Source organism: Mytilus edulis, chromosome 12 (assembly GCF_963676685.1).
Source record: "Mytilus edulis chromosome 12, xbMytEdul2.2, whole genome shotgun sequence".
Taxonomy (NCBI): domain Eukaryota; kingdom Metazoa; phylum Mollusca; class Bivalvia; order Mytilida; family Mytilidae; genus Mytilus; species Mytilus edulis.
Genome location: NC_092355.1, coordinates 23,170,788 through 23,187,207, shown reverse-complemented (window position 1 = coordinate 23,187,207; position 16,420 = coordinate 23,170,788). Strand labels below are relative to the sequence as shown.

Genomic DNA, 16,420 nt, shown 5'->3' with positions numbered 1-16,420 from the left:
CATGCAAATAATTCAATTCAATTTCACTGTTAAATTTATATTGCAATTAAATATGACACGTTATTGTCAATATAATGATAGCCAAAGACAAAGCTAGATTAAGTCATAACATCAACGTGATCAAAGAAAACAAACATGGCACCTAATCACGATGTATTACAGTTTTGACAATGCCTATTGTTATTTAATTATAATTATTGTATTTATATTTCACTGATGCATTCAAAAAAAAAATATTGTAAAATTGTATATTCTATAAGCTGTATTGCTTCTGAATAAAGTATTATTATTATGGCAGATGTATGTTTTGACAATACCAATGTAGATTAGTATTGTCTGATTCTAAATAAAAATTGCATTACGATATTATTTCATACTTATAAAGAAAGATGTCGAATGGATATTTACCGAGGTAATATAACTATATTTTTCAATTTTCATTAATCCATCGGGTAGCCAGTAAATTTTACATAATCCTAATTAAACCAGTAACATGTAGAGTTATCAAACGTAATTATGACTGGAATAGTTTCATATGTTTAAAAAGAATGTTAGATCTCACTCGTGCGTTGACCCTTTTACTTAAAAAGTTGGCATTTCTTTTCTCACTTTTTCTGTCAAAACAGAAGGTTTTGTGTGCATTTTAAACGTCAATTTTGCACAATCATACGAAACGTAGTTCAATTATGACTATGCAGTAATTACTATTAGCATGCCACCACCATTCTATCAGGTGGAAATATGCAATCGCTCGGGCAAAAATCTTCACGAATGTATTGCCTAACCATGTTGAAGTTACAATAAAGTAAAGCTTGCATCAATTATTTCTTAAATTATCCTTGAACAGGATAACGGGTGAAAACGACTAAATGCGACTCTTATCGTGGCTGTTGGTAGCAGGAGACTTATAAGCTGTCTACGCAACTGGTCTCGTTCCTTTAGGTGGCAATTTATGAGTGTTTTTGCATTAACACTAATGTAGATATATCTTCTTTACAAACTTCGAAATATAAACATTATTTTGTTTGCGCCTGTTCCAAGTCACGAGCCTCTGGCCTTTGTTGGTCTTGTGTGATTTTAAATCTTATTTCCTTGATTATAAGAGTTTATTAAGACGTCCATTATCACTGAACTAGTAACATATTCTTTTAGGGGCCATTTGAAGGACTCCTCCGGGTGCGGGAGTTTCTCGGCTGTTGTGTGCTCTATGGTTGGGTTGTTGTCTCTTTGACACACTCCCCATTTCCATTCTCAATTTTATTAGGATATTACATCACGAAGAACTTGCAATCAATACATTTCAGTAATAAATAACATTTATTTTAACGACTTATTTTAAACTGTTTAAATGACAATGGAATATCGTTTGTTGGACAAAACTCAAATCTAAAACGTCAAAACATATCAATTTGAGATACTAAAACCTACATTTTACGTGCATCGATGTTACAATACAATAAAGTTTAAACATGAATCTCACATTTCTGTAAAAGAAACCGTATTGCATAACACTGTTATGCAATTACCATAATTAACCATTTTTCTCAGCCATTCGGGCATTCACAATGATTTCATTATTAACAGTCATAATACTCATATAATATTACAACAGTTCAAAGCAACGTTAATTCTTTACAACAATAACACATAAATAATCATAAAAGAGTTATATGCGAAGAGCAGATAGTGTTATACTACGCATTTACAAAGTATTGAAATCATTGAAGGACACCTATATGATATATGTATATATAAACAAATTATATAGCTTTATAGCTTGCCGTAATAATGGTTTACTTTTACAAATTGTGACTCATAGGCAAACATACCTCTTATATATCTTCTTATATCTATCAAATTATAAGAATCATTAATGATTTATGTCAGTCATGGAGTTACCTGAACTTTTTTGCGATATTTGTCTGCAACTTAATGTAAAACGTTTTGCCAGTGTATGGTGTTCAGAGTGTGGGGAAAAGAAATGTGAAGAATGTGAACAAAAACATCGTGTTCAGAAAGCAACAAGACATCATAACACAATAGCTATAGAAGACTTCCAGTTATTACCAGACTCTATTGCAAATATTCGACAAGAGTGTGAGTTTCACAAGGAAACGTTTGAATTTTATTGCCAGATACATAATATCCCGTTATGTAAGTGTTGTATTACAGAGCAACATACAGAATGCACTGAACTCAAACCGATACAGGAAATAGTGAAAAACGTGAAGGAATCGGTTGCATTCGAAGACTTAGAACATAGGGTGAAAGATGTCTTGGAAATTGTTATGAAAATAGCTAAAGTTCAGCACGAAAACAGAACACACTTAGAAGGAAAACATGCTGACATAATTGATAAAGTTGAATTTGTAAAGACAATAGTCAATAGTCACTTGGATCAACTCAAACAAGACCTTTTGAACCAGTTGACGGAACATCAGGAACATACTAATAGGGTTATCAAAAGCCTTGATGATATGCAAAGATCAGTAGGTGCAATTAGGAACGAATTAACAAAAAGCAAAGAACATGCATCTGATTTTCAGACTTTTCTATACATAAATGAATGGGGTTCAAAAGTTCAAAAATATGAAACGGAAATAAATGCAGTGGAGTATCACGAAGGCAAAATTAAGTTAACCATAGAACTAAGTTTGATTCAAGAACAAATAATACATGCGATAACAGAATTTGGGGTTTTAGACGTGTCGTTTTCAAATCCTGAACGACTTTCCCTCAGAATAGACCGAGAAGGGCAGTTGTTTATTCCAACCCCTAATTTATTAAACCGAGTTAAATTGACGAATATCAAAACAGTAAGTATACCAAAGAAACACAAAACATTTCCTCGAAACATTATACGAGGCTGTGACATTTTGGCAGATGGGCGGCTTGTTTTGGTTGATATGATAAACAAGAAACTCATGCTAATGGACTTGAATGGAACATGCGCGAAATATCTTAATCTTAAAAACGAGCCTTACGATGCTGCAGTAATAGAAAATAGCTTGGTAGCTGTGACGTTAGTGCAAAAACAAGAGGTTGTTATAATAGATCTTAACTGTTCCGAAATTCAGCGATCATTCCCAGTAAACTACCGATGTTTTGGAATTGTTTTTAAGGACGGAAAATTTTATGTTTGCTGTGATCATCTGAAGGTGCAGGTCGTCCTTTTGTCCGGTGACATTTTCTCAACATTATCACTAGTCGCACCTGCAACATATTGTTCTATGTTGAATGATAAGCTTTATTTTGCGACACATGATCTTAGTAATGGAGTATATTGTTGTGATTTTAATGGAAACGTACATTGGAAATTTGACTGTCAAAAATCGAGTTTCCCATTTGGCATTGCAAACGATAATTCCGGTAATACTTTTGTCACATGCCGAAAAAATAATACAGTAATACTCATCGACAAAAATGGAATAGAATCTCGAATTTTACTGTCAGAGGAAGACAATCTTCATAAACCAGTAGCTATTCATTACAATTGTGAAAAAGACCTTCTTCTTGTGTGTAATGAATCAGGGAAATCATTAGTCTTTAGTGTTTCATACGAATACCCGAAACAACCTCCTAGTCATGGAATTGCCGACCGACTGTAAAATTAAGCACTTTATGTAGATAATGTGAAAAAAAGTGTCAGCCAAATCGAAATATCTTCACTAGTCTACATCGTAATATGTTTGCAGTGATTAGTGGCATTTCTTACAATTTCTTACTTCACATTCATTTCGCCATTCGTAGGGTAAATTGTTCTGTCCGTTCGTCGACTGGTTTAAACAAAATTGTATCGCATTTTTCTAAGAAACTAAAAGTCAAAGAATATTTATATATTCACCAAGCTCATTTATTGTTGTTTGAAAAATATATATCTTTTAAATATCATCCTCACATCTTTTTATTCAGTAACTAAGTCATACCTTCCAAACATAAGAAGGTATATAAATAAATTGACAAGGGCTTATTCATAATTATCTTGTCATATTTTTCAATTTTTCAAATAAAGGCACACAATCCGCAACTGCCTTTAACAACATTTATGATTTTGTGTAAGTAATATGTTAATAAACGTAGTTTTGTACTGATATAAGATTAGACAATATGGTATGATTGACAATGGTAAAAATAAAGCGGACCAAAGCAATTTGTCTTCAAAATATATTTCATGTCTATAAAAATTATCATATTACCTAGCTTTGATATACAACATGTACAATACATTTTCGTTTATTGAAATACATGTTTTTATATAAATCTTGCTGTCTATTAACCTTACTGTCTATTAACCTTTCGTTATTAATGATCTTCATATGTGTATTTGGTTTGGATTTACAAGCCTGATATGTGATTGATATCGTCTCAACTACCACTCTGTCACCGACGCGCCCCGAAAAAATAAACAACGAAAAACAAAAATAACAGGGAACAATACATGGTTAAGATAGCCTGGCTTGGTACAGGCACACAATACTTGCGAACAATCCTTCCTTTTGCCTATACATATATCAAAATGTGGTGTGATTTCCAATGGGACAACTCACCACTAGAGATGAAATGACACAGAAGTTAACAGCTATAGGTTATCGTACTGTCTTCTATAATGAGCAAAGCCCATACCGCATGTTTCATCTGAAAACATGTGTTGGTTGGGTTAAAATGTACCCTTAGCAAGTTTGACAGATGATGAATGCGTTAACAAAAAACAATGTATCACAACTAAAAGGAACAAAAATTGTTTGAAAAATCTGTACATGTACACAATAAGAGTATATTGAGTTATTAGCGAAAGGTAACCCAACTGGACAGAGAAAAACAACCTGCCCATACTAGTCATTATACGACTGTCTTTGTCTGTGGAATACTGAAGATAACTATCAAATCAACTGATAACAACTGTAAGGGTTGTGACAGTTGTCTTATTTCGTTGTAACAGTTAATGTATGTCTGTCCCAACACTTTTATAGCTTGTTTTGTTTTGTTTGTTTCAACTTTTTAAAAGTTGTTACAGTATTTAAATGTTTATTTCAACTTTTAAAAGGTTGCCACATACGTTAAATGTTTAAAACAAACATTTCATAGGTGGTTACAGTCGGTAAAATTTTAATACAAATATTTTAGCGTCACGGTTGCTGCTGTTAAGAAAAAAACATTTTCACGTCTCACCCTCTCAAGATTTGATAAAGTTGTGAAATTAACCATAATTTATATTACTATCATCTAATATACGATTGTTGTTGGTTTTTTAAATTTATTATGTGTCACCCGATCGACAATGTCGGGTGACATATTGCTTTTTCCCTATTATTATTATTATTATTATTATTATTATTATTATTATTATTATTATTATTATTATTATTATTATTATTATTATTATTATTATTATTATTATTATTATTATTATTATTATTATTATTATTAATATTTTTCTTCCACCTAGTTTTGTCCGCCCGCTTTCTCAGAGCCACAGGAACCAATCTGAATGATGGTGGACTATAACAAGGAACCCTGACTTTCCAGTTGCTTTTCAATATTGGAACTAAATCAAAGAGCTGAAGAGCTCTGAGGGAAAAGACGGCCATTGTTTCAATTTTTAGGGGGTATCTTTTGATAGTCTACATACAAAGAATGAGCAAAAGAACAGCTAGAACATATAGAAAGGCTGACAATAATGAAACTAATTGTTGTTTATTGTTATTTCATTTCCTTAGTCAAGAATTCATCATAGAAACAATTTGGACCAATGAGATCTGCACCTTCTAAACCAAAACATTTGATTAAAGTTGGGAGTTAATTATCTAAAATTCAATTGAATTTAACAACTACTACAATATATTTTAGAATTTTAATTATGTACAACTGAAGGGCAGGCTAAGACCATTCCCAATTTTTTGTGGCAGTATTCTCAAGAAAGTGAGGACTGAAAAATCTATTCAGTTTGAATTTTCCATTGATAAAGTTCCCAGTTACAACTCTCATCACAGGGATACATGTACTTAAAAAATCAAATATGATTGATATAAGCTGTGTGAAGTTTGTTTCCAGATCCCACATTTTGATATATCTGTAAAATTCATGAATAAATAGCTTTAAACTACAAAAAGCAATATTTAAAAAAAAAATTAAAATAAATGACCACTACTATAATTATATTGGTACTCAAAATTATTTTTTAATTGATGACTACTCATCATATATATACTTAATGTGACATTTTTAGTGTTCAGATACATTAACTTTCATTTTAGTGGGTAATTACTCATCAATTGAGGTGCTCCTTAATTGGAGAAAAATTCTAAAAACATAACTTTACAGAAAGAATGAAAACTGCAGTTGCTCTTTCCTCAATCTGAATAGGTATAAACTACAAAAAGCAACATTTTATTCTTTTTAATTTTTTTTTTAACCATTTCAATAATTATGTTGGTACAAATTTGTTTTTATATATAGAAGACTACTTATCATATACTAAATGTCACATTTTAAGTGTTCAGAAACATTTACTTTGATTTTAGTGTATAATTACTTATCAATTGAGGTGCTCCTGAAATGGAGGAAGATTCTAAAAACAGAACTTTACAGAAACAATGAAAACTGCCGTTTCTCTCCCCAATCTCATGTATCCCTATTGACATTGTTTACCGTGAAAGTTGACCTACAAATTATCTGATTATAGCCTCAGATTAAAGCATTGCATGTTGGTGTGTGAATCATCTACACCACAGCAAACATCATTAGGTTTACATTTAACAAATACGGATTTTAAATTAGTATACAAATACTGTGAATGATTTTTATAATGAATAAAGGATATCCCTGTGTAGTGTGGCATTCCAACAATGACGTCACTAGGTTAGATATATTTAGAATATTTCGTAATACTGATTTTTCCGGACTGTAAAAGAAACGTATATAATGTAAGGGAAAGCTCAATATACGATAATTTCACGAGAAACAGAAAGGAAATGTGTAAAAAATGTATTTAAAGTCAATCTGTTCTCCTTGTCATCAATTTCAGTATGACATATTGAGGGGGTTTCCAAACTATCAAAACAAAACGATTGACGTGAGGGAATGATACTCTGGCCAACCCCATTAGGGAATTGACGGCTTGAAGCCGTCTTTTCCCAAAAAATGTCTGCCATCACCATGGAAACGGAAAAATGGTGAAAAAATATAATTTTGGAGTTAGGTGAATTGTTTGAGAATGCTTAACCTTAAAATCCTTAGAATTTAATACAATGTAGGTGCCCACTATATACTGCTTTGGGATGATTTTGGCAATCATTGGAACTGCTATGTTGCCATGGATACTACACCAAAAATTTCAAAAATATGGAAATGCTCCAAATTTTAGAAAACTTCACAGTAACGATGAGCAACATTGGTAGATCTGGAATTGGCGTTGGAATTTCGAAAATATCTGCTGTTACCATGGAAACAATGCAAAACAGGTCAAAATGGTCCAAAAACCTAAAAGTAGCATTTACTTTTTTAAAATGGTAGGTTAAATTGATTGAAACTTTGATGGTATGGTCCCTCCCATATACCAATGTGGTATATACCATTAAATTTTGGGAATAGGCTCTGTTGACATAGGTGTTATGTTGTGTGTTTGGCTGTTCGGGCCGTATGAGTGGTAAGGTATAATATGAGGCAGGCATAACCTGTGAATGGGGACGAAGTCTGTATGCATTATTTTTGTATGCATTATTTTTTTTTAATTCAATCACGTTGTTAAAAGAAACCGAAATACCGTACGTAACGTTCCCGATTTTGATTCTGTTGTTAGGGAATTAGCTGTGACGTTCTTTAAGTTATGACGTCATATTCGATGTAAACAAAAGAAACGCTTTCATCAGGTAACGTTTTTTCATATCAAACAATTATTAAAATTGAATTTGTATTGAGATCCAATCTTATATTTTACTAGACTGATAAATATAAATTTGCAAACAAGACAGATTTCTGCGCAAATGCGGGGAAAACCGGAACAGGAACTAGATCTGAAAAAAAAAGTTAACGATTTTGAGTTCATTAGTAGAATGAAAAATTCGGGAAATTTTCCCGATTTTTTTTTTTTTTTTTTTTTTTTTTTCTTGATTTTTCTACCGTAATTGGGGACTTCGTCCCCATATAAACGTGTGACTAGATGGAGAGAGCCATTTTTAATGATGCTAAAACGGAAGTGATGAACACAAATTACAGATTTGTATAAACGAAACGAATATAATAAAGTATAATCGTTACATCCTTCTTTCTTTAAGAAAAGCTAATTAATCAAATCAAAATGATATTTGCAAAATTAATGTCTATCAAAAGAATTTGTAATGACTAGTTAAAACTTTGACTAGAAAATTGTTAATCTCAAAATTAAAGACTTGACTAGAAAATTCACTTTAACAGTTCAACATTTTCATAAAATTTTAAACATTTATCCAGTATCAAAGTCATTGTACTTTTGTGGAAACTTCACTTGTCTTCCGGATCTGGTATTGGTAGATTGTAGATTTCTAATCACCTGGACGGACGGATTACAATCAACATCGGGTTGACTGACACTAGGTTCCATAGACGGACTACGAGGCGGTGTCGCGGTTTGAGTATTGTGAATGTTTTGATTTGGTCTGTTATCTGTGCTAGGCGCGTTTTCTGGTATTCGATACAGATTTAAGTCAATATCATTCGGCCTCACGTAGTTGTCAGATTGTTTGTTTGTACCACTACTTATACGTATGTCTCTCCTGTTTCGACGCAATTTCTGTCCTTGATCGGTGTTCACTTCATAAGATCTAATGTCCACGTTTCTCTTAATAATACCTTTTGTCCAAGTTTTAGTACGATCATTCGGTTTCGGAGAAACCCATACACGTTGTCCATTTTCTAACTCTTGTAAGTCTCTCGCGTTTCGGTCATAATATTTACACTGTTGATCTTTGTTTCTTTCAATTTCCTTTGATGCGAATAAAGGAATATGTGGTTTCAGGAGAGATGACGAAATTGGCAATCGCGTTTTCGTTCTTCTACACAGAAGTCGTTGGGATGGACTGCTAGACATTCCTTCGGTTGGTGTGTTACGGAAGTCTAGAATACTCAAGTAAATATCTTTATTGTCTTTTCGAGCACGTTTCATGAGTCTCTTTGCGGATTTCACTGCTTGCTCTGCTTTTCCGTTACTTTGCGGGTAGGTTGGAGAAGCCGTTTTATGGTCGAATTCCCATTCGGTCGCGAATTTCGCAAACTCGTTGCAACTAAATTGCGGTCCATTATCGGATATTACGGTGTCATGTATGCCATACCTTGCGAATAAGGCTCGTAGTTTGCGAATGACGGTTTTCGGTTTTGTGCTTTCTAGAAAGTCAATTTCCCAAAAATTAGAAAAATAATCCACAGTCACAAGATAGTCCTTTCCTTCGAAACTACACAAATCGGTTCCAACTTTTGCCCACGGTCGGTCTGGAACTTCGTGCGGAATTAAAGTCTCTTTCTGCTGTTTATTCTCAAACATTTGACATGTTTCACACGATTGAATATACTGTGTAATGTCAGAATACATACCGGGCCAATACAAGCATTCTTTTGCACGGCGTAAACTACCACCAATTCCAATATGAGACGAATGAATACGCTGCATCATGTCCATACGGAGAGTTCTCGGAATAATTGCTCTTTCGCCACGGAAAAGAATTCCATCTTGTACGGTTATTTCATCTCTGAAGTCGAAGTACGGTTTCGCAAGTGAGGGTGTGTCCTCGCGCTTAATCGGCCATCCATGTAATACGGTAGTTTGCAGTACTTGCAAAGACTCGTCATCCTGTGAATGTAACTTAATGTCTTTCACTCTTGATTCGGTCATCGGCAAATATTTAACCATATTTATAACCTCTAAATCCTTTTCAAAGCTTGTTGTATCAGTCTCTTTTAGATACGCACGACTCAATGTATCGGCAATATACATTGTACTTCCGGGTTTATATCTGATATTGTAATTGTATTGCTGTATTCGGAGCAACATACGCTGTAGACGTCTCGGAGCGGCTAAAAGTGATTTCTTCACTATCGACTCGAGAGGTTTATGATCGCTGTCCACATTTACAATTCGTCCGTAGGTATACTGGTGAAATCGCTCTAGGCCAAATACTACGGCTAACATCTCTTTTTCAATTTGTGCGTAGCGGGTCTCAACATCGGTAAGTGCTCTGCTTGCAAACGTTATCGGTTGTCCATTTTGCTATAAACTTGCTCCTAGTCCTGTTAACGAAGCGTCACATTGAAGCGTCAATTCTTCTTTCGGATCATAGTATCTAAGAACTGGACTAGCGCATACTAGTTTCTTAATCTCGGATACCGCTCTATCATGTGCATCTAACCAGCACCATTCTGCATTTTGTACTGTCAGTTTTCGCAACGGCTCGCATAAATCGCTCAACTTTGGCAAGAACTTACTCAAATAGGTCACGAAACCTACAAATCTCTTGACGGCGGATACGTCGGTCGGAATAGGCATTTTCGTTTCGGCTTTCACTTTGTCGGGATCGGCTCGAACTCCTGCATTTGTCAAAAGATGTCCTACGAATCTTACCTCGGTTTGCTTAAACTTTAATTTGTCACTATTCAGTTTGAGGTTCTTATCTCTGCATCGTTCCATCAGAGCTCTAAAATTGCGGTCATGGTCGCGAGAAGCTGCTTCATCGGTTTCGCCTTCACCGAAAATCAAAATATCATCATGAACGCAACGCACACCGTTTAATCCTTCCATATTCTGATTTTGCCTACGTTGGAATTCTTCCGGCGCTGAATTAAGTCCGAAAGGCATTCTAAGCCATCGAAATCGTCCATGCGGTGTGTTAAATGTAGTTAACATTGAGCTATCATTGTCCAATTTCACATGCCAAAATCCATTACGCGCATCGGCAACGGAGAATATCCTTGCTTTATTCAAATCTGGCAATAACTCCTCTATAGTCGGCATCGGGTAGTGACTGCGCTTAATAGCCTTATTCAAATCACGCGGGTCAAGGCAAATTCTCAACTTGTTCGGTTTTTCAACGATCACTAGATTGTTCACCCACGGAGTTGGCTCAGTAACCGGCGTAATCATTTCTTTGTCGGTTAAACGTTCTAATTAAGTTTTCAGCTTATCGCGCAACGCGACAGGTATCTTGCGTGGTGGGTGCACCGCTGGTCTAACGGTTTCATCTATTTCGAGACGATATGTTCCTGGTAAACAGCCTGTTCCGTCAAACACGTCCTTGTATTGCCTAAATACTGACTTTTCGGATAAACTTATCTCGTTGATATTTAACGCCTGGATATTGTCATAATTAATTGTTACTAAGTTCATGTGTTGAATAGTCTGATTACCCAAAATTGGTGTTGTGTTTTCCTTTACAACAATAAATGTCTCGGCGTAACTTTTGCCATTCTTAGCATTTACCAATTTTAATATGGTCTTTCCAAGCGGTCTTATTTCAGAGTTGTCGTAAGTCGTTAAGGCAGTACTAGATTTTACAATTTTACATTCTAGTCCTTTCAGTTTGTTCATCGGAATAACATTACAACTTGCACAACTGTCAATTTGGAACTTTATTGGACGATCGTTCACATTCATCGTAGCATATACATGTTTTGTAGTAGTGCCTGTTACAGTTTTAATAGTTTCATAATACTCATCAGAATCTTCATCATCACACATCAAGTTTACTCGTTGGTTCCTTTGATTTCCACGACTGTTGTGCTGTTGCGGTTTGTTACGTCCACACAAGGCTGCGAAATGATCTTTCTTGTTGCATTTACGACACGATTGTCCATAAGCAGGGCATTTCTGCTTACTTGGCTCATGCTTGCGTCCACAATAACGACAATCTATCTTAGACTTCGGTGTTTCATAGTTATTCTTATGTCTTGCACTTGCACCATGACTTGGCGACTTAACTGCATGCACCTCTGCTGGAGAATTTTCTATCTCTTTAATACGCTCCTTTGAAAGTTCTGTAGCTCTACAGGTGTCTAAACAACCCTTCAGTGTCAATTTACTATCGCGTAATAATCGTTCACGTACCTGGGTGTCTTTTATTCCACACACTATCTGATCTCTTATAAGTGACTCCTCAAGCGCTCCATAGCCACAATGTGCTGCTATTAATTTCAGTTCTGTATAATATTTAGATACGGACTCACCACTCTGTTGTGTCCTAGAATTAAATTTATGTCGCTCAACTGTCTCATTTTTCAACGGATTGCAATAAGTGTCGAATTTCTGAAGCACAATATCAACTGTTCTATCGTTTTCAGTCTCAGCAAAAGTCAAAGTATCGTACACTTCTCGTCCTCTACTTCCGATCAAGTATTTAAACATTTTAACTTTGAATTTATCATCTTTACCGTCTAATGCTAGCTCGGCATACAGTGAGAATTCTTCTTTCCACTTTTTACATGTGTGTGCAAGATCGGTAACTTCAAAGTTCAGTTTGTCCGGCGTTTTCAGCTGATTTTCCATAATTTCGCTTCAAATCACTTCAAATATTCTTTAAAAGTTATTCAATCGAAAGCCTGAGTTCGTTTACATTTGCGCTGCCACCATCGTTACAATAGGAACCAATCAAAATGTTAAAAATTTCAAAAATTTCAAAATGCTCCAAAATTGATGTAACTTAATATATTTGTTGACTGTCAAGTCTGCATGAGTCTTTTGAAGTTGGAATTTCCAAAATGGCGATCGTTGCTATGGAAACTGCAAAAATGTCAAATATTTTCAAAATGCTCAAATTTTTATGAAACTTAATATTATTGTCAACTGGCATGTATTGATGAGACATTTGACTTTGAAACTTTCAAAATGGCTGCCGTTGCCATGGAAACAGCAAAAATGTCATGTTTTTAAAATGATCTAAATGTACTGAAAATTTACAGAAAAATTATTAGCCATGCAAATATGTGCATTCACTGTTAAAGGTTTTGAAATGGCTGCCGCTAAGTGGCAATGGGGGGAAGGGTGACATCCGCTATTGCTTGCAATAGCAATTCTAGTTTATTTTGCGATCGTTGTTTGTCTTTTGTTGTTCTTTTCTAGTTAGTGCGTTTGACTTTCCCTTAGTTATCTTTAATTTCAATTCTGTCTATTCAGCGTCGTTCATAACTTGTTTTACATACCAGAAGCCTGCGTTAACATGTAGAGTTTTTAATATTATTGCAGAAATTTGAAATAGATTTGATAAATTATGCTGAAACAAAAATGTGACCCATTTTTTTGGCGTTTGAACAGTTTATTTATAATAATCATGTTAACCAACTGTTGCAATTAGAAAATAGTTGTTTCAGACCTTAAATGACTGTGACAGCCTTTTCTAACATTACTGCAGTCGATTTATGTTAGAGAAATACATTTTAAAAGTTGGAACAGTTACAAAATAGCTGCAACAGTGAAATTTAACAACTGTTACAACTTCAACAAACATTATCAGTCGTAGAACGACTGTTACTGAAATGGAAAGTTTTTTTTCGTCCAGTAGTGTAGGTTGTTTTATACAGAAAGCATGGACAACCTTCCTTGTGTCACACAGTATAACAAATCTTATAACTAAAACAAATGTTTTGAGCACAAGTAATACGATCGACTCTCCGGGAAACTCTAAACAAAATTAAAATAGATTACAGAGTGAAGGTACGTATTTAAACAATGAATTAATTTAAGTTTTATTTTATTTATTATTAACATTTTAGCAATGGAACAGTGCAATTGTAGTAAGCAGTAAATTATGGGATTCGGAAACATTGAATTGAAATGAAACATCATACCTTGAGAACAATGACGTTACGCGCGATGTTCGTACCACATTAAAAAATTGACGTGTTCGGCAAGATACAGGTCTCAAATTTGCAATTTTGTAACTTAAAATAATTTTCTGTTGTAAGCATTTTAAACTAAAAGGTTTTTCCAAAGAAAAACGAAGAAAATAATTGTATAAACTATGTTTTATGTTATATGCGACAAGCTTCAATTTTAAAAAACGGGATTTTTTAGGGTGTCCCGTGTAACATATTTCGTTTATTGTTACAACTGAACCATGATTTGTATCTTAACCATTAAATATTAAAAAAAACGGATTTTTCCATTGTCTTACAGAAATGTTTCTTCAGTCATTTACGCAATATTTTATGATGTTATTATAATTCCTAAGAAAAAAATGTGTTCCATACAACTAAGGCAATTTTGTCCCACTGGGAATTTTTAGGGTGATTACAGCTTTGAGAGTTCAAAAAAATTAATACAGAATTAAAAAAAGTTAGAATTTTTATTTCTACGTCAATGTTATTTTGCTTAATTTTAAAAATTTTTAGACAAATATTCTAAAAAATATAAAATGATGATTTATGGGCGATTTTTCAGAGGCTTACAATGTTGTCGCACTTTCATTTTTTGGCATAAAAACGAACTTAACTCAAATTTACGGCAATTTTTTACTTACCCGTGCTATGATAAAATCGAATTGAAATGATTTTTCGAAATGTTATCATTCTCAATTTTCCAAAAATCTAAACTACATCAATTTCCTATTAGTAATTTAAAATCACCGTCGATTTTTCGGAGTCTTACTAGAATGTCGCACTTGCGTAAAAACGACGTTTCAGACTCAATTTTGACGTAAACCTTACAAACCATTTTTCTGACTATTCAAAAGATTTTGAAAACGGTTAAAATATACGACTTTTTTTTATTCTACCACATGCCGTTGAATTTTGTATTTAAAATATATAGTTTTGACCCAAACCCTGGCATATTTTAACCTGAACGATACGAAGTCTCATTATTGAAGGAAGCGGATATTCAGGTTTGTAGACACAACAAATCTTGATTCGGTTCAAAACTTTTAACCTACTAGTGGATACAAACTTCACATTAATATTTTACTCACACCCGGACAAGCTAATATATATTTTATGTTATTCATGCGACGAATGTATACTAGTTAAAAACTCAATTGCATGGTAGCAATGAGGTCGTGCCTTTATATATTGATATTTGACCTGATGAAAAACATACTGACGAAGACGACACACCTGACACTGAATATACAATGACTGACTTAATTGCAGAGAGAACTCTACTGTCCCTATAAAAGGATGAAGAAAATGCAAAGTACAAATGTACTATTTATTTTACACATTTATTTGTCCTGAAACTCTAAGAAAAATTAAAGATGATTTAGCGGGGCGTTTCTTTTTTTGTTATACCGAAACGCTAAATTAAATTATAAACAGTGAAGGAATTAAAAGACTTATTTAGTTATTGTTTCCATGTACACACCAATAAAATGGAATGTAATGATCAAAAACAATTAAACAAACACGCATTAATCATTTGTCAATAACATAAACGTTAGTAAAGTTTAACTTCTTTAAAAGATAAGCTGGTTTACTGAAAAAGTCGCGACGTCGTGTTACACTTGTATGTACGAACATCGCGCGTAACGTCTATGCATTTAATCATGCATCTTTTATCTTGTATACAACCCATAGAAAATAAGTGACTCGTCTAAAAAAACGTTTTGCTTTTACTTTTTTTGTCCTATTCTGCCACCTTAATGCGCGAATCTTTATACCGAAATAGGACATTATTTTCCGAAATTTACCAAAAATAGATCGAACGGGAGCAATATAATCTCAAAAATAGATTAAAAAAAAAAAAGTGCTGAAAATGTAACCGCCCAACCAAAAATTTGTAGTATTTAAATTTCAAGTACAAATCAAGTATGTGTTACAATAATTCTCCACTCGAGACATTTTAATTTAAGCTCGAGGCTTGTAGAGCTTTTTAAATAATTAAAATGTAACTGTTGGGAGTGGAGAAATATCGTAATACACAAGTTATAGTGTCGAAATCTGTTTCTCTAATGATTTTAATCATTCTTTTTCAAACATTTTCAGAAAGTTGTGTTCTTTATATGTGACGTCGTCAGAGATGGTCACCTTTTTCATCATGTCACAACAGGAAAATTTAGAAGAAACCAAGAGATTATGACATCGTAATAAAATTTCGACTATAACATTGTATAATCATTTGCCGAGAACAGATATTTCATTTGTGAGTAGAAATATTTTTTCTCGCACTGCTCAAGAAATGTGAAAATAGCACAAACAAGAATGTGTCCGAAGTACACGGATGCCCAATCTGCACTGTCAATTTCCATGTGCAGTGGACCGTGAAAATGGGGTAAAATCTCTAATTTGCCATTAAAATTGGAAAGATCATATCATAGGGAACATTTTTACTAATTTTTACGTTGTTTGGACTTCAACTTCATCAAAAACTACCTAGACCAAAAACTTTAACCTGAAGCAGGACAGACGAACGAACGAACAGACGGACGAACGAACGGACGCACAGACCAGAAAACTTAATGCCCATAAATGG

At 33.9% G+C, this 16,420-nt stretch overlaps 2 protein-coding genes across 2 annotated transcripts; one reads left to right on the top strand and one right to left on the bottom strand.

Moving 5' to 3' along the window:
- The first annotated feature begins 1,889 nt into the window (after positions 1-1,889).
- On the top strand, positions 1,890-3,608 carry LOC139497514 (uncharacterized). The gene has a single exon (XM_071285741.1). The coding sequence runs from the start codon at positions 1,890-1,892 to the stop codon at positions 3,606-3,608; it is 1,719 nt and encodes a 572-aa protein (XP_071141842.1).
- A 7,523-nt stretch (positions 3,609-11,131) lies between these two features.
- Positions 11,132-12,505, bottom strand: LOC139497513 (uncharacterized). The gene has a single exon (XM_071285740.1). It carries the CDS (start codon positions 12,503-12,505, stop codon positions 11,132-11,134), a length of 1,374 nt encoding a protein of 457 aa, XP_071141841.1.
- Between the last annotated feature and the right edge of the window lie 3,915 nt (positions 12,506-16,420).